Source organism: Tamandua tetradactyla, chromosome 10 (genome assembly GCF_023851605.1).
Source record: "Tamandua tetradactyla isolate mTamTet1 chromosome 10, mTamTet1.pri, whole genome shotgun sequence".
Taxonomy (NCBI): Eukaryota; Metazoa; Chordata; class Mammalia; order Pilosa; family Myrmecophagidae; genus Tamandua; species Tamandua tetradactyla.
Genome location: NC_135336.1, coordinates 24645858 through 24665145, shown reverse-complemented (window position 1 = coordinate 24665145; position 19288 = coordinate 24645858). Strand labels below are relative to the sequence as shown.

The 19288-nt window shown below is 32.8% G+C and overlaps 1 protein-coding gene across 3 annotated transcripts in view; it reads left to right on the top strand.

Moving 5' to 3' along the window:
- Positions 1–19288, top strand: part of STXBP5L (syntaxin binding protein 5L) — a 437423-nt gene that overhangs the window by 254830 nt on the left and 163305 nt on the right. For all 3 annotated transcript variants that reach the window (XM_077118203.1, XM_077118202.1, XM_077118204.1), the window contains exons 15-18: positions 3175–3215; positions 5445–5662; positions 7587–7759; positions 11251–11376. In XM_077118203.1, the coding sequence (XP_076974318.1) occupies positions 3175–3215; positions 5445–5662; positions 7587–7759; positions 11251–11376 (558 nt within the window). The remainder of the gene's footprint in view (positions 1–3174; positions 3216–5444; positions 5663–7586; positions 7760–11250; positions 11377–19288) is intronic.

The following is a 19288-nucleotide window of genomic DNA, read 5'->3' as shown; positions in this document are numbered from 1 at the left end:
ACTTGCTTATATGATCTCAAAAATTATATGATCTCACTGACTTGAAAGAATTAGAATAAGCAAACTCATAGAGTCAGAATCTAGAATATGGGCTACCAGGGTATGGGGTAGGAATAGAAAATGGAAAGTTAAGCCTTAAAATGACATAAATGTTTGGGGAATGGATGGTAATGATAGTAGCATAACATTGTGAATGAAATTAACAGCATTGAAATATATATATCTGAATTTGGTTAAGAGGGGAAATGTTAGCTTGTATATATGGTGACAGAATAAAAATTTTTTTAAAAGTCCATGTAAGTATAATACACAAATAATGACCCCTAAGCTAAACCATGGACTTTATTTAATAGTACAGTTATAAAAATGTGCCAGCATTAATTGTAACACATGTTTCACACCAATGCAAAGGAGTTATTGGTAGTGTGTTGTATGGGAATCCTGTATTTTTTGCATGATTGTTCTGTAAACCCAAAACTATAAGAAAGAAAACATGAAGAAATCTGAGTATAAAATTACCTATTACCTGATAATCATCGCATTACTAGGTTATACACCAAAGAAACAAAAGCAAGAATGTGACAGGAATGTAAAATGGTATAGCCACTGTGGAAGACAGTTTGGAGGTTCCTCAGAAAGTTGAGTGTAGAATTACTGCAGTCTTGGCAATCTTCTTTTATGTATATACCCAAAAGAATCAAAAGCAGGGACTTGAACAGATATTTGCACAGCAATGTTCATAGCAGTGTTATTTGCAGTTGCCAAAAGGTAGAAGCAACCTTGTGTCCATCAACTGATGAATGGACAAAGTGTAGTATATACATATGATGGAATATTTTTCAGCCATAAGAAAGGAATGAAGTGCTGATACATGCGACAATATGGATGATCATTGAAGATATCAGGTTGAATGAAATAAGCCAAACACTAAAGGACGAATATTGTATGATGTCACCATTATGAGATAATTAGAATAAGCAAATTCTTAGAGACAGAAACTAGAATAGAGGTTACCAGGGGCTGAATTCGGGTAGGGAATGGGGAGTTAATGCTGTTTTTGAGTTTCTTTTTGGTTTGATGACAGTTTTGGTAATAAATGGTAACACAACACTGTGAATGTATTTAACAGCATTGAATTATATACTTGAATTTAAGGTTTAAAAGAGGAAATTTTAGGTTATATATATACTAAAAATTTTTAATAACATACTATAGGATTGTCCAACACAAAGCAGTGAGCCCTAATATAAACCATGGACCACAGTTAACAGTATAATTATAATAATATTGCTTTGTCAGTTGTAACAAATTAACCCATACAAATGCAAAGTATTAATTATGGGAATGTGGATAATATGGGAACTTTGTATTTTCTGCAAACCTACAACTTTCCTAAATAAAAAAATAACAGAACTCACCCATTTAGCAATTCACCCTCTGTTGTACACATGTGCACATACACACACTGCCCATATATTTGTTGGTCTATTTTTGACTTTTGACTATATTCCATTGATATTATATCTGTTTGTTTTACCAGTAATATACTTCTTAATTATTGTAGTTATTGCATGAGACTTAAAATCAAGTAGTGTGTCTTCCAGCTTTTTTTCTCCCAAAATTGCTTTGGTTATTCCATGTCTTTCACCTTTCTATTAAATTTTAGAATCGGTTTTAATTTCTACAAAAAATATTTTTGACTTACTTCAATTGGGACTACATTTAATCTATTGATCAATTGGGAAGAATTTACATCTTATTAATAGTAAACATCCATTCGAGAATACATTAAATCTTTCCATTTGTGTTATCTTTGATTACTTTTATCAGCATCTCTGATCTCGTTCAATTTTTATTAGATTTAAATATAAATATTTCATGATTTTAATACTGTTGTAAATGTTACTGTTTTGTAAATTCGATTTCCAACTGTTAATTAATAGTATATAGAAGTAAAATTGATTTTTGTACATTTTAACCTTGTATCTTATAACCATGGTATACTCACTGATGATTTCTTGTATTCTTTTTGTAAATTCTTTTAGATTTCCTGCAAAACCTATCATGTGATGTCCAAATTGAAGCAATTTATTCCTCCTTTTTCAATCCTTATGCCTTTTATTTATTTTTCTTCCCTTATTGCAGTGAGTAGGAATTCTGACATCATGCTGAATAAGAATGATGAGAGTGAGAAAATTTACTTTGTTCCTGATCTAACGGGAAAGCAGTTTTTCACTATTATGTACAGTGTTAGCTACAAGTTGTTCTTATCTGGTTGAAGATGTTTCCTCCTTTTCCTAGTTTGCTGATTTTTTTTCCATTAATGGATGTAGAATTTTTGTCATATATTTTTTCTGTATATAATGAGATGACCATATGGCTTTTCTTCCTTATTCTGTTGATATGGTTTTAATCTGTTGATATATTGATTGTTTTTTTTTAATGCACATCCAGCCTTGTATTACTGGGATAAACTCCAGTTAGTCACAATGTATTATCTTATCTATTTATTGCTCCATTTAATTTGCCAATATTTTTTGAGGATTTTTACCTCTAAGCTCATGAAGTTTTCATTTGTTTTTTGTTTTTCTTTTTTGTGGGTCTTTGTTGGGTTTGGTATCAGGATAATTCTGACTTCATAAAATGGGCTGAGAAATATTCTGTCCTTTTCTGTTTTCTAGATGAGATTTTATAGAATTGAACATTGGGTCATTATTTCCAAATATTGACACACTCAAGATTTAAGCATTTCTTTTTTATATTTTGAACTTTAATTTAACTATGATTGTCATTTCAAATTTATTTTAGTATAATCAAAATTAACTCAAGCATCTATTTATTTGAGGATAAACAATTTTACATAAAAATATATTGTTCATTTTCCACAGGTTAGTTTTCATTGCTTTCTATTACACATAAATTTTTGTTGCTGTAAAATCAAAGGAATTATTATTTTTCTAAATTTAGATTTAATGAATTGTTTAAAAAACAAAATAAACCATTGTTTTATGCTTAGAAGACATAAGCATAAATGTTTTATCATGCATTAGGTTTCACTGGATTGGTATTTTTTAATCAAAATTTTAACAACAGAACTCTGGATTTTGTACTTTAGAGCAGTTTTGATTTTTCATTTATTATGCTTTAATTAATGCTAATTTATTTCTCATTCAGTCATGCAGATGGATCAATAAAATTTTGGGATGCTTCTGCAAGTAAGTTTTAAATTATTGTATGTATAATGAGAAAATACTTTATTAATATTTACTCAGAACCAACCACCATTTTTTAATTTGGGCATTTAGCATTTTGGATAAATCTTTAGCATATGTATTTGGCTATGTTGTAAAGATCCATTTTAAGTATCCTTAAATGAGATTAGATATCATCTCTATTGTAGTTTTCTTCTATTATATGAAACAAGCAAAGGTTTAAGTCACTATCAGCAACACATTACATCTAAAAGAATATGGCATACTGGAAAATGAGCTAAACTTTGTCAGATTGTGTTCAAGGAATTTTCTTCACCTCTTAGCAATGCAGTTTTAAACAAGTCCTTGTATCTCTCTAGTCTTCGCTTTTCTTCCCCTTTCGTGTACCAAATCCTGGAAGATTAAAATAAATGATTTGATAAATGTAAAAGTCCTTTTTTAAACTCCTGAGAATTGTGTAATTTAATGAATAAATACAGTATTCTTCTCAGTGTTGAAGGACATATGAAGATATTTAAGACTTGATAAAACCCATGTCTTTCAGAAAACTTACAGTCACTGAAAATTATAAAGGAATTTACATATGTAATTACAGGGCAAACAGTATGATAAGAACTCTAAATGTGAAACAACCCAAATTCTGTTGTTATCAGAGGAAAAATAAATTTGTTTGGACCAGGTATATACAGGAAGGGTATTTTGATGGGATTACATTTATGTAAATTTTGGATTGCTAATTAAGATTTGACAGGAATAGGAGAAGAACAAATGAGCCACGGCTCTTTGTTTTGGACAATGAATGATCACCTGGGATTAAATTCAGATTATGTACTTTGGTAGGAATACCACAGAAATAATATGGTGTTTTCTCAGTTGCCTTGCCCATTTTTAAGTCAATAAATGTTTGTTGTATTCGGTTGACCCAATATATTGATCACACCATATAAAAGAACCTTAGAAACATGTTCCTTTGGTATTCATAAAAATACACTTTGAGGTTCATCTCCACATTTGAGCAAATATTTTTCTATACTATTTCCAAGTGTTAATTTTACCTGTGTGCAGACATAAAAACTACAAATGACTAAGAATCAGTTTTCCAGCAAATATCATAGTTAATACAGAAAGTCTGCAGTGGTCTAGGGGATAGCTTCTATATTTAAACTTTGGGGTAAACTTTAATACATCTTAAATGTTAAAGCCCTAGAAATACCCTTAGAGTTTGTTCAAATTCCAGAGACCATGAGCTAATGATAACAGAAATAATGAGATGTTATTTAAAATTCCATTCTCATTGTTAGAATTATAGAGGAAAATTATTATCATAGAGTTTAGCTAATACTTGGAATGATTTTAATATTTTGTGCATGGCCAGTAATCCAGTTTATAGAGATTCACTCAGTATAAACTTATTTAAAATAACAGCCTAAAGTGACAAAAACATTTCTCAATCATCATTTGGTATTATTAAATATGTATCATACTAACTCCAGAACTCCTAGATTGCTAAAATTTTTCTCAGGGATCCTACGTAAAATCAAAGCTTTTTAATAGGGAAGTCATCAACAGGGTCTCAAATGGAAAAACATTCCTCCAAATAAATATTCCTAATAACAGTTCACAGACTTAGAGTTTTGTGTAATTGTAACAGATACTTTCCTGACACAGAGCACCTCAGCAAAGATCCTTTCTGAAATAATTACAGGTTCTTGGGCTCCCAGTGTTGCTGGCAAGTAAATTACAAATGTTTCCTTTCTGAAGCAATGTCTAAAAGTTTGTTGAGAGTGTAAATCCTATGGGAATAGCATCAGCTTCTCATCTAGCAATCAGAGACAAATTAGGGAAAAGGATTGAGGAGGTTCCCCTAGAAGAAATTAGGTTCAGTGTTTCAGTTGTAAACTTTCTGGACCCCAATGTTTTCATTGATAAGTGCAGGTAAAAATACCCACTTCCTGGGACTTTTCTGAGGATTGCATGAGACAGTTCATTCAAAGCACCTACATATTCCTTAATGCAAAGTGTAAATTCAATAAACATTCATTTCTTCCCTCTACTCTCCCTCCAGACAAATTGTACTGATATAGCAGCCTGACATTGAATATATAGTAGTTAAAAGTGTAATTTTTTTTCTACTTGGGTTTTACCTTAATAGCGTAACAAATACATATGAAAAAACTTTTAGAACATTTAAGAAATTCAAATTAGAAGATAACTATGTTTAATATTTTGTAGTAACTCTGCAGATGCTGTACAAGTTAAAAACGTCAAAAGTGTTTGAAAAACAGAAGGTAGGAGAAGGGAAACAAACATGTGAAATTGTAGAGGAAGATCCATATGCCATTCAAATGATATACTGGTGTCCAGAGAGCAGAGTATTCTGTGTGTCTGGAGTCTCTGCATATGTCATCATTTATAAATTCAGCAGACAAGAAATTACAACAGAAATAGTGGTAAGTCATTTAAAACGGAACTTTTACACTTACAGTTACTAAGAGAAAGCTATTATCATAGATTTTGACTAGTGCTTAGTATAGTTTTAAACCATCAAGACTGTATAGTATGTGGCCAGCAATTCAGGTCATAAGATCTTTAATTCTTGTAACTTGTATAATAATGTACTAAAATAATGAAAAATAATTTGGCTTAAAGTTACAAAATGAAGTATCTTTGGAATTTTGATATTATTATACAGGATAACTTATGCCCTGTAAGTTTTACACAGACATATTAAAATTTATTTTATGTACAAATGTCATTTAATGTGGGCTTTGTTCTATATACTTATTAAATTTTAAAAAGTGTTTCTGATTTGTCTTTTTTTGTTAACTAATTGCCATTAATAATAGTTGCTAAACTTGATAAGGTTTTTTAAATGATTTCCTATATAGCAACATTTTTTATGGTAAAAGTGATTATGGGACTGCTTACCTAATCTTAATTCTTAAACTAATTAAATCATTTCATTATCCAAATGATGGTACTCTTATGAGTTAAATTAAATTAAATTAAGATATCTGTAGTTAATTGGCCTTCTCTACCCTACATTTTACCAAAAGATAAAATATCTACTACAGGCCTCTGTATAACTTTTTATCTCAACAGCTAAAATTCAGTATCACCCTTTTATAGTATATTAATTAAAAGTCAAGGCTTTGGAGTTATATAAACCTGGATATTAATTTAGATATTCATTGCCATTGAATATCTGTGTAACTCTAAGCAAGTCATGAGGCTAGTCAGTCAGTAGTAAGATTTCGTTTTATCACGTATATAAAATTTCCTGTGAAAATAAAATGGAAAATAAAAACTGTAAATAATTATACCAATTTCATGGGATTTTTATGGAATTATATGAAAATTTTATATATAATGTACATTATATAATGTAAGAATTATATGAAGTCGTTAGCATAATGTCTAAGCATAGTGAGCACTCAATAATGGGTAATTGTTATATATTTAACAATAGAGAGGGTCATTAGAGGGGGTTATGATAATCATTTTATAATAGTGCTTTATTCAGCACCCCATTATGTCACTTTCCTGTAAGCAATTCTTTTCAATCTCAAAAATGCTCATTTTGAGATTGAAAAGCAAAGATTTGTTATAAAATCTCTTTTAATAAAAATATTTAATGCAATCATAAGGTGAGAAAACATTTTTATTTTTAAGGAAAGGTTTTGTATCACTTTTTGTTTCTATCAAATTACCATATGCTTTTCATTCAGCAAGTGTTACCAAACTGATGAAATTAAATAAGTAAGACCTAATGAAACAAACAACAAAAAAATGGAATTTGTTTTGATAGATTTTTTGTTTTGTTTTGATAGATTTTTATTAAGTTAAACCAAAGTCAAAATGGAATGAAAAATTTTTTAAAGTATAATGTCTGTACAAATAATGATTTTAAATATATAAACATAAATATGCATATATATAGTAGAGAGAGAGTGTGTATACATATGCATACACACACATAGCCACATGCATACTACACACACACACACATGCACGCAATTTAATTTCTTTCACTGAAATAGCCATGACCAATTTCTCATTTTACATTTATTATATTCCAAATCTTAATTTATACGTTATTTTAGAGAATATTTATATATTAAAACTGCATTTTCACTGGTATTATTTTTTCTTATAGTCCTGAAAATTTAAAACATATTTTACATTTTTTGCAAATGCCATTGAATATTATATGTGATTCATACTGAAATCAGTTTGGGATAGTTCTCAACCTTATTGTAAATTGAATTTATTAATCTGAAAAAATTTGAATAATTACTATAAAATTTATCAGATATTTCAGTATTTATTTATTATTATGACTTAGATTAAATCAACACTTGATTTTTTTTTAAGTCATTGGAGGTACGACTTCAGTATGATTTTGAAGATATTATTACCCCTGAACCAGAAACAAGTCCTCCGTTTCCAGATCTCTCATCCCAGCTTCCTTCTTCAAGGAGTCTTTCCGGGAGCACTAACACTGTGGCTAGTGAAGGAATAACAAAGGACAGTATCCCATGCCTCAAGTAAGAGTTCTTTCCAATTTTAAAGTGGATATACATATTAATAGTATAATTTCATGACACCGTACCTTATAAAATCACTTCTCTCCCTTAAGTTGTTGTCACATGAGCTGTAATGTACCAAAGAGGTATCATGGTCTTTTCTTTGAAGATCTTTTAAAAGGGTAAAATATTTTCTTCTTTCACTTACTTATTCATATATTTCCTGCCTTCCAAGGGAGACCCTAAAGTGAACATGACTGATAGAATGGAAAGAAGTTTGGCAGGGCAGAAGTTTGGTCACTTGCTTGGTATTTTCAAATTGACAAAGAACATTTAGGGAATTTCTTTAGCCCTCTCATAATCAAAAAGAAAATCAAGTTTACTGATGACTGTGAGAGTACTGTGTTAGAAAAAAAAAAGGGTTTCTGTCATAATTGCTAGGATATTGCATATTATTACTTTCTTTTTTAGCTAATGCTATTTGGTAATAAACTGTATTTCTTGATATATCTAAACAAAGATAGTGTCATGATAAAAGAAAACTTGAATTATTCAAGCCCATAGTAATATTTTTAATTGTTTGTATGCCCTTTAGTAATAGGGCATAAAAGGGTGCAGTTCCCTGAAATTACTACTTATTACTTTTACACAGTCAAACCTGATGTTTCTAGAGTTAGCCAGGGGAAAATTGAATCTCAGCAGGGAATTTCTCTGACCTGCATGGGAAAATATCTGAATCTGTTACTCAAGGAACTTTAGACAGCTGGTTTTCACTTATCTATTTTAAAAATTTAGAGATCAGATTTCAGGAGCCAAAATCAGTTTACAATTAGTAGTTACCATCCTTGTGTAAAATCTATTCCCACTCCCACCCCCACAATTTTTCCAATGAAGCAAATACAAGAAATAATAGGCAGGCATTATTGGGAGAAAAATCTACAAAAGGGAAACATCATCATAAAATTTTAGTTATTGTAACACTTTCATAATGAATAAATTTTTCATATTTTAATTGTCACTTAATTGATTTTTTGCTTCATTTAATTAATTTACTAAAATGAAAACCAAAAAGAGAACAAAGGTCGACTTAGTTCAAGAAAGCACTATAGATTGATTTATTAACTAAGACCGATTACTAGAATGTGGGTCTTTTAAAGAACTAAATATTTTATCTATAAAATTTAAATTTTTTAAATTTAAAAGTTAGGTATGAGAGAGACAAACCAATGAAATCAACAGCAATAGTGATAAAGTGAGTGATAACCAGCATTAAAGCATATTGTAAGCATTTCATGTTGACTTGAAAAATAGTGAAGACCATCTTAAGGATAATCAAAAGAACAGAAGGGGGAAAAATTTGTATAATCCTAATTTATGTTTATAAATTCAGAGGGACCAAGCAACAAAAGTGATCTAGGTATATTATTCTGTGAATTACATTATATTACAAGCGGTTCTTGAGTTACATATAATCCATGTTTTACCAAATTGTATGTTGACGGTCACCCCTAAGTCACCTTTCTGTGGCTGCATTTGTACTCCCATATAAATGAGCTAATAAATAAGCATTTCAGGTAGCCAGCTGTACATTTTTTACAATACTGCAATTCTTAACAATATACATATGTTTGTGCAGTTATTTGATTATTTTATTACCTTTGTGCTTCCTAGTGTATAAAATAAAATGAGTAATCATCATAGGCATCATTAAAAAGATAAGAATTAAACAAAAAATTTAAGGAGGTAAGGGAGTTAGCCAAATGAATATGTTATGGAAAAGCGTTCCAGGCCAAAGGACCAGCTCCGGCAAAGTCTCAAAAGTGCCTGGTGTGTTTGAGAAACAGTAGTAAGGTCAGTGTAGCTGGAACAAAGGGAGCAAGCCAGAAATTGAGGAGGAAAAGAAGGAAGCAGTAGGAGATGAAGTCAACTGTGTTAGAAGGTCAGTAATTATAAGGACTTTCACTTTTATTCTGAATTGAATGGAGAGATATTGAAGGGTTTTAAGCAGAGAAATGACATAATCAGATTTAAATTTTAAATGGATTGCTGAAGTGGCTGAATTGAAAACGGGTTTTGGGATGGAAGAGAAAGGTAGAAGCTGGGAGACCAGTTAAGAGGCTATTCAGGATGATGGAGTTATACAGGTCAGGTTTAACAAATGAGTATGAGTGCTGAATCAATATATTGGTACTTCTTTTAGTCTCCTTTTAGTCTCCTCAGAGCAACTAGAAATGAACCTAAAATTGTAGAATTGTAACCTATACCAAACTCTGAAATTTGTCCTACAACTAATTCTTGCAATATACTTTGAAATCTACTGCTTTTTTGTATATATGTTATTTTTCACAAAAGAGAGAAGAAAAGGCATAATAGAGAAGATAGATAGAATTTAATATATGAGTATGACTGCTAAATCAATATATTGATATTTCTTTTGGTCTCCAATGTCTTAGAGCAGCTCCAAGAAAAAATGAAAAATTGTGCACGGTAACCCACACCAAACTTTAAAATCTGTTGTATATCCACTTCTTAAAAAGTACTTGGAAATTTTTAAAATTAGAAAAAAACAAAAGAGGCTATTCAGTAAGGTAGTTAGAGATGATGTTAAGGGCTACTATAGTGAGCAAATAAATGCGGGTGCCTAGTTAAATTTGAATTTAAACAGTGAACATTTTTTCATATAAAATGTCACAAATATTGCATGGGACATATTTATACCAAAGGAAGTATTTGTTGTTTATATGGAATTAAAATTTACTTGGGCATCCTGTACTTCTGTTTGGTAACCTGTAACTAGGGTGGTAACAGTAGAGACATAAAAAGTCTAAAGATGCTGAGGATATTTTGAAGGTAGCATGAACAGCATTTCATGATAGATTGGATGTGAGCCAAAAGAGAAGGGCAAGTCAAGGATGACTGAGGCTTTTTAACTGAATAACTGAAAGAATGGAAATTGCTATGAACTGGAATAGAGAAGGCTGCAGGTAGAGCACATTTGGAGGGAAAACAGGAATTCATATTTCGTATATATTAAACTCTCGTGCTGAGTGGTAGTTAAATGGTCATTTTTTTATTGTTATTACATAGATGTACTGAATATTATATAAGATAAATAATTTTAAAATGTTATCCTCAAAAGAAAAAAAAAACCAAGTGATAAAGGCCAGTTGAAGTTGTGGATCTAACTATTTAAACAGCCACCTGCATAATCAAGCAATCACAAGTGATTCAGTGTGTTTTGAAAAGCTTGAAGACATTGTCCACCTGTGTGCTGTTGCCAGGACGTAGTGTTGTGTATTTCTATTAAAATATGCTATTTATATTCTTTTTTTTTTCTCATTCTGCTCATGCAAAAAAAAAGGACAAAACTTTGTTCTCTTTTCTCTTATGTCTTTCTTTTAAAGAAGTGAAAATCTAATGGAGCTATTTATATTCATAAGATATGCTTAAGCGTGTTTATTTAAGCTGTGTACTCTAAGAATAGTGATACCATTATTTGTTCTTTATTCCAGTGTTAAGACACGACCAGTGCGGATGCCTCCAGGGTATCAGGCAGAACTTGTTATTCAGCTGGTGTGGGTGGATGGGGAACCTCCCCAACAGATTACTAGTCTTGCTGTAAACTCAGCCTATGGAATGTAAGTAACTAAGTATCCTTTTTGATTTATATTCTTACAGCTAATATGTCTGATATGTTTATATGTTTCTTTTAAAATACTTAAGTGAAATCCTAACTGTAGAAAGTAGCCCTTTCCTGGATTTTTTATTAGTGAACTTGGTATAAAAAAATAATGATTTAAATATAAACTATGGTTATTTGTCTTTCAAAGCAAAATTATAGAGCAGCAATGATGCCATTACAGTAGGAAAAGTCATAAAAGATCTAAGAATAAATCTAAAAGAAGATGTTTAAGCCCTCTACACAGAAAATTATAAAATAGCGTTTAAACAAATTAATGAATCCCTAAATATATTGACAGCTATACCGTGTTCATGGAATGAGAAATTCAATAATAGGATAAATGTTTTAGTTCTCCACAAATTGATCTATAGATTCATCACAATCCCAATCTAAATTTCAACAGAATATTTTCCCCAGAAATTGAAATCTGGTTCTAAAATTTATAGAGAAATACGAAGGGCCACAGCTAGCTAAAAGAGTATTGAAGAAAAACAAAATTGAAAGATTTACATTCTAGCAAACAATATGTTTTAAATAAAGCTATATTGTTCATGAAAGTGTTTTATTGGCACAACAAATAAAAGATAAATACACCAAGAAAGAGGCCAAAAATAGATCCAGGTACATATAGCAAAGTTGACTCTTCAGAGCAGTGAGCAGGGCCTAAACTGTAATAAACAATATGGTCAATTGGATAATCACAAGGAAAAACTGAAATTTGACTACTTCCTTCCAGTGTACATAAAAATCCTAGAAGACATTGTAGGAGAATATCTTCATAACACTTGGGCTAAAGAAAGATTTTTAAATAGCTTCTAAAAGTGTTAATAATTAAAGAAAACATTAAGAACTTCTTGAAAAATGGTGGAAAACTTTAAAAGAGTCAAAAAGCAGGACAAAGAATATTTTTGAATCATATGTAATTGATATATGCTCATATTCAGAGTTAAAAGAAGTCCCATAAATCAGTAACAAAGCAAACAACTCAAAAAAAATATTCAGAATAAATTTGACTAGGCATGTCACAAAAGAGGATATACAAATAAAAAAATACATTAAAAGGTGTACAACCCCATTAATAATGTTAATGTTAACAAAAATCAGCAGTTGGAACTCATAAACTGTTGCTGAGAGGGTAAGTTGGTATTTCCATTTAAAAACTGCCAGCTTTGTAAACTCCAATTTAGCATATGCATGTACATGTCACCTTTGGCATGACGATTTGATTTCTAGTATATACTCAACTGAAATGCAAGCACATCTGCACCAAAAGGCAGCAGTATTATTTTAAATAACAGGATGTATTTATAATAGTCCAAACTCCAATCAAATGTCATCATTTGATTCTTCAGAGTAGACTGAAGAAATAAATTATAGTATATTCATTCAATTGAATTCACAACAATGAAAATGCATGAAATGTATTAACATGAAATAATATGAAGAAAAAAGCCAGACATATATTAATATTTAACATGTGAATTCGTTTACATAAAACTCAAAAATAAGTAAAACTAATTTTTTAGACATGAAGTCGTATTTGAGGGTAGAAGAGAAGAATTATAATTGGGAATAGCAGGAGGGAGCTTCTGGTAACGTTCTATTTCTTGACCAGTGGTAATTATGTGTGGGGGGGTGTTCATTTTGTGGTAATTCATTGAAATGTACATTTATATACATATTTACTTACGTATGTCATTCTTGAAAAAAAGAAAGGAAGTGTTTTCCAAAATAACTGAGTAATTTCACTTCTAGGAATTTATCACATAAATATACTCAGTGTTTAATTGCAAAATGACTTCGGTATATTCTTTGTTGCACTGTTCATAATAACAGAAGACTGGAAGCAAACCTAATTATCCATCAGTGAAACTATGTAAATAAAGTAGAGTGCGCACAAATATTGTTAAGCCATTTTAAAAATCAGCTGCTCTCTATGAATTTACATAATAGTTAAAATATATTAAGTAAAAAAAAAACAAGGCTCAGAATATTACTTTCACTGTGCAATACATGTTTATTAATAATATGAATATCCAGAATCCATTTTTTAAGTTCTTACAAATTGATAAGGAAAAGAGAACCCAGTTGAAAATAAACCAATATTTAAACAAACATTTCACAAAAAAATATGAAAACATTAGTAAATTTACTAGTAACAAGGGAAAAGCAAAGTAATGAACAAGGGAATACCAATTTTTGTTCATTAGACTGTTACATTTTTAAAATATTGCTATTAGTTACTGTTAAAAGTGTGAGAAAATGGATCCTCTCATGCATATGTTTTATCTTTTAAAATATAACTAAGCATATCTTATGATCCTGAAGTTCTAATCTTAATGAAATTCTTACGATTTCTGGAGGAAGACTCCACTTATGCACAGAATGTGCATTGAAGGATATCTTTTGCATCCTATGTATTAAAAAAAAGCTGAAACTTATGAAAGGACCTTCAATTGGAAAGTAGTCAAATAAAATTGTTACTTTTGTACCATGCAATAGAACACAGTAGCTAAAGAACTCAAACAAGGAAATATCTCTAAAACATATTTTAGTGAAAATAAGCAAGATACAGAACAAACCTAGAAAAGGAGCAAGGATTTTTTTTAAATAACTGTTAACAGAAGGTATCACTGGAAAGAAGAATGGCTAAATAAGTTGATTATAAGGGACTTTCACTTTATTATTTGATTTTTTTAGAGTGAGAGTATTTTCAAGTATAATTTCTAAAACTCTGAAGAAATTAACAGGGGAAATAGGGTAGGGTGGCAGTGTAGCAAGGAACAGAATTTAGTTTATTTTCTAGTGCAGCTAGTAAATAGCTAGTAACTGGGTGGGGCCACTGTTTGGGGGACCTCAGTCACTAGATCATACACCTGTCTGGAATGGCAGAGATCCCCAAGCTGCAGAGGTAGGTGCCCCTCCCTCATGAGCCAATGGAATGAGAAGCTATGCTCTGCCCACCAGGACCAGCATCTCGCTGGATGCCATGAATACCTGCCCCGATAGAGGCAGAAAATAGCCAGCCCCCACCTCCCGACCCCGTGCACCACGAATAGCCACCCTGGTGGGCATGAGAATGGCTGCCCACCAAGTGCGAGAATAGCTGCCCACAAGGTGAAAAAATAGCTGCCCCACTGGGCATAGAGAATGTCAGACCTGCCAGGTGCTGGAAATAGCTGCACCATCTTACTCAGTTGGCCACCACACCATCTTACTCAGTTGGCCACCACAATTGAAGACGTGGGGATGAGGGGAAGAAGTGGCTCAAGAGCTCCATTTGTTGATAAGTTCAAGTAGAATTATGTCCCCTCCATGAGTTATGGGCCTTGGTTTGGTGAGGAATTACTGACGAATCACATTCAAAATGGAGTCTTCAAGGCAAATCCAAGGGAATACAAAACTTAGGCTAGTTAGAGAAATCAATTTGCAAAATAACCTCAAGATAAACAAATGCCCCAGATATAACAGAAAATAACAAAACAAAGATTCAGGCAGTTATGTTACAGTCAAATGACCAAATTAAAACACTAGAGGGGATGTGGAATTTGGAATAACTAATCAAGGATGTTCATAATGACATAAAGAATATCAGGAAGACACTAGAAGAGCATAAAGAAGAATTTGAAAGAATAAAAAGAAAAATAGCAGATCTCACAGAAATGAAAGATACTGTAGACTGAATTTAAAATATACTAGAGACATATAACAATAGATTTGATGAAGTGGAAATAAAAATAAATGCATTAGAAGACAGGATGATTGAACTTGACTGCACCAAAGAGCAGCTGGCAAGGAAGATGGAAAAAAATGGAACAGGATTTCAGGGAAATGATGGACAACACAAAGAGCACATATCTAAGAATCATCAGTGTCCCAGAAGGAGAAAAGAAGAGAAAAGGGCTAGGGAAGTTAGTTGAAGAAATAATGGGGGTACCTTCAAAACTTACAAAAGACATAAATATGCATATCAACGAATCCCAATGAACCCCAAATAGAATAAATCCAAGAAACATACTAATCAGACTGCCAAATATTGAAGAGAAGCACAAAGTCATAAAAGCAACAAGAAAAAAGGGATCCATTATATACAAAGGAAACCACATAAGACTGAGTCTGAAGTACTCAGCAGGCACCATGGAGATGAAGAGACAGTGATATGATAAATTAAAGATCCTGAACAAGAAAAACTTCCAGCCAAGGATTTTTTATTCAGCCAAGTTGGTCTTCAGAATTGAAGGAGAGATTAAAATCTTCTCAGACAAACAAAGGCTGAGAAAATTTGACAAGAAACATACTGTACAAGAAATTCTAAAGGGAAAACAAAACAAAACAAAAAGACAGGATAGGGAGGTGTGGTGGAGGGCACAGAATTGAGGATATCAGTAAGGGTAACTTAAAGGATAGAAAGAAAGGGAGGAAAATAATATACAGATCTGACAAATAAAAACTAAAACAGTAGAATTGTAAAGTCAAGAATTACCTTTACAATAATAACTTTGTATGTTACCAGACTAAACTCAGCAACTAAAAGATACAGATTGGCAGAATGGATACAAAAATATGATCCATTTATATGCTGCTTACAAGAGATTCATCTTAGACCCAGGGATATAAATGGAATGAATGTGAAAAGATGGGAAAAGATCTATGTAAGCTGTAACCAAAAGAAAGCAGGAGTAGCTATATTAATAACAGATAAAATAGACTTTTAATGTAAGAATGTCATAAGAGACGAGAAAGGACACTACATATTATTAAAAGGGACAATTAGCCAAAGAAGAAATAACAATCATAAATGTTTATGTTCCCAATCAAGGAGCTCCAAAGTCCATGTGGCAAACACTAGTGAAACTGAAGGCAGCAACATGCATTTCATCAATAATAGTGGCAGACTTCAATAGCCATTCTTGTGTATAGATAGAACAGCCAGACAGAGGATCAACAAGGAAATAGAGAATTGAATGTGATAAATTAATTGGATCAGACAGGCATATATAGATTGCTACATTAGAAACAACAGTATATACAGTCTTCTCTAGTTCTCATGGAATATTTTCCAGGATAGATGATATACTGGGATGCAAAACAGGTCCTTATAAATTTAATAAGATTGGAGTTGCTGTAGACAGTGCCCCCAGGGAGCATAGAGGCCAGCAATTGTCCACCTTGGGGCAGGCTTTGGGATGGAAGAGTGATCACTCATTTGGTTGCAGGAATAGCTGGCCCGTAGTTGTGGTGTCTGGCAGGCTCACTAGCACTGCAAATCAACTGATCAGCTGATTCCCCACACTTTAGTTGGCTCCCCAGTCCCCCCTGGCAGAGACCCACCAGCTGACTGCCCCTAGTGGAGCAGCCTCCCTACTGAGCATGTGGACCTTGAGTCACTCCAACCAGGAGGGTTAGGGCTGAGGGAGGAGGAAACTTGAGCATGTCATCTGCTGACCAGATGTGGCTAGGAGTTCGGGTTGGGTCTTTTGTGTGGTAATCAGCCATTCTGCCACTGGAGTACCTGTGCACCCTGGCCTGCCTTATAATAGACCCTTAAGTTGCATTGTATTCCCTACATGAGATCCAAACCTTGATTTGTCAGAGAATACCTGACAAACAGAGTGTAAACAGAAACATTCAGCAAAAACTAAGTAAATACAAAACTTGAGAAGAGTGAAGGAAACCAACTTGCATAATAATCATATCAAGAAAAACAAATGCCTGAACACAACAGAAGATCACAAAGCACACAAAGATCCAAGCAGAAATGGCCCAGCCAAATGACCAAATCAAAATTCCAGATTTTGGACAGAATATGGAACAACTACTTAAAGATATTTATAAAGGAATAAAGGGTATCAGGAAGATACTAGAAGAGCATAAAGAAAAATTCAGGAGGTTAAATAGAAAAATGGCAGATCTCACAGAAATGAAAGTTATAGTAGACCAAATAAAACTATATACTGGAGAAACTTGATTGCAGATTTGAAGAAGTAGAAGGAAGATCAAGTGAGCTAGATGATAGAACAATAAAACTAGAATAAAACACAAAAGAATGAACATCAAAAAAGATGTAAAAATGCAACTGAATCTTAGGGAAATGATGGACAACAAGAAGTGCAAAAATATAAGAATTACTTGTGTCCCAGAAGGAAAAGAGAAGAGCAAGTGTTGGAAAACTTAGTTGAAGATATAATTGGAGAAAATTTTCCAACCCTTATAAAAGACATGAATATGCACATCAAAGAGGCCCAGTAAACTCCAAATAGAATAAATCTGAGCAAGCTCACTCCAAGACATATACTAATCAGACTGTCAGGTGTTGAAGAGAAACAAAGTCCTGAAAGCAGCTCGAGGAAAGCAGTTTACTACATACAAGGGAAAACACATAAGACTGACTTCACACTACTCAACAAGCACCATGGAAGCAAGAAGGCAGAGGTATGATATTTTTAAGATGCTGAATGAGAAAGGCTTTCAACCAAGAATTCTTTATCCAGCCAAGTTATCCTTCAAATTGAGGGAGAGATTAAAATCTTAAAAGATAAAGAAAGACTGAGAGAACTAGTCAACAAGAAACCAACCCTACAAGAAATACTAAAGGGAACCCTGTCAGCTGATTAAAAGAAGAGACAGGAGAGGGATATTTGGAGGAGGCACAGAATTGAAGAATATAAGGTAAAGATTTTTTAAAGGAAAAGAGAGAGAGAAGGAAAATAATATGCAGCTCTGACAGAAGGTAAAGAACAAAATGGTAAAATCAAGAATTGTTCTTACAGTAATTTCTTTGAATGTTAATGGACTAAACTCACTAATTTAAAGATACAGACTGACAGAATGGATAAAAAAAAAAACAATCCATCTATATGCTATTACAAGAGACACATCTTAGACTCAAGAACACAGTTAGATGAAAGTAAAAGGATGGAAAAAGATCTTCTATGCAAGCTGTAACCAAAAGAAGACAGGAGTAGCTATACTAATATCAGACAAAATAGACTTTAAATGTAAAGACGTCATAAGAGAGAAAGACACTACGTATTAATAAAAAGGAGAATTCACCAGGGAGAAATAACAATCATAAATGTGTATGTTCCCAATCAAGGAGCTCCAAAGTATATGACGCACATATTGGAAAATTTGCAGGGAGCTGTAGACATATCAACAGCAATAGTGGGAGACTTCAATACCCCACTCTCCATTACAGATAGAACAGCCACACAGAAAATCAACAAAGAAATAGAGAACCTAAACAATAAGATAAATGAATTAGATCTAATAAATGTATATAGATCATTACATCTCCAAGCAACAGGTTACCCATTCTTCTCTAGTGCACAAGGAATGTGCTCTAGGATAGATCATATGCTGGGATATAAACTGAATCTCTATAAATTTAGTGAGATTGACATTATTGAAAGCACTTTCTCTGATCACAATGGAATAACGGAATATGGCAATTAATAATCACCATAGAACCAGAGCTTGCACAAATAGATGGAGATTAAACAACAACTCTTAAATAATCAGTGGGCCGGACTTCCGGAGAAGATGGTGGCTTAGTAAGGCACACGGGTCTTAGTTCCTTCTCCAGAACAACTACTAAAGAACTAGAAACAGTACAGAACAGCTCCCGGAGCCACGACAGAGACCAAAAACACAGCGTACCCCATTCTGGAACAGCCAGACCGGCTAAGAGACTCCGCTGCGGTGAGGTCCCCAAGAGGCGCGCTCTTCCCCGGGTCGCAGTGGCTGGAGGCTGGAGCCCCTCCCTCCCTCCTTCCTGGGCCGGCTGGGAGCTTTGGATCGGGTTCCCCAAGCCGCGGTGACCGGCGCCCCTCCCCACGCGCGGCTTCCCGGGCCAGCTGGGAGCCTCG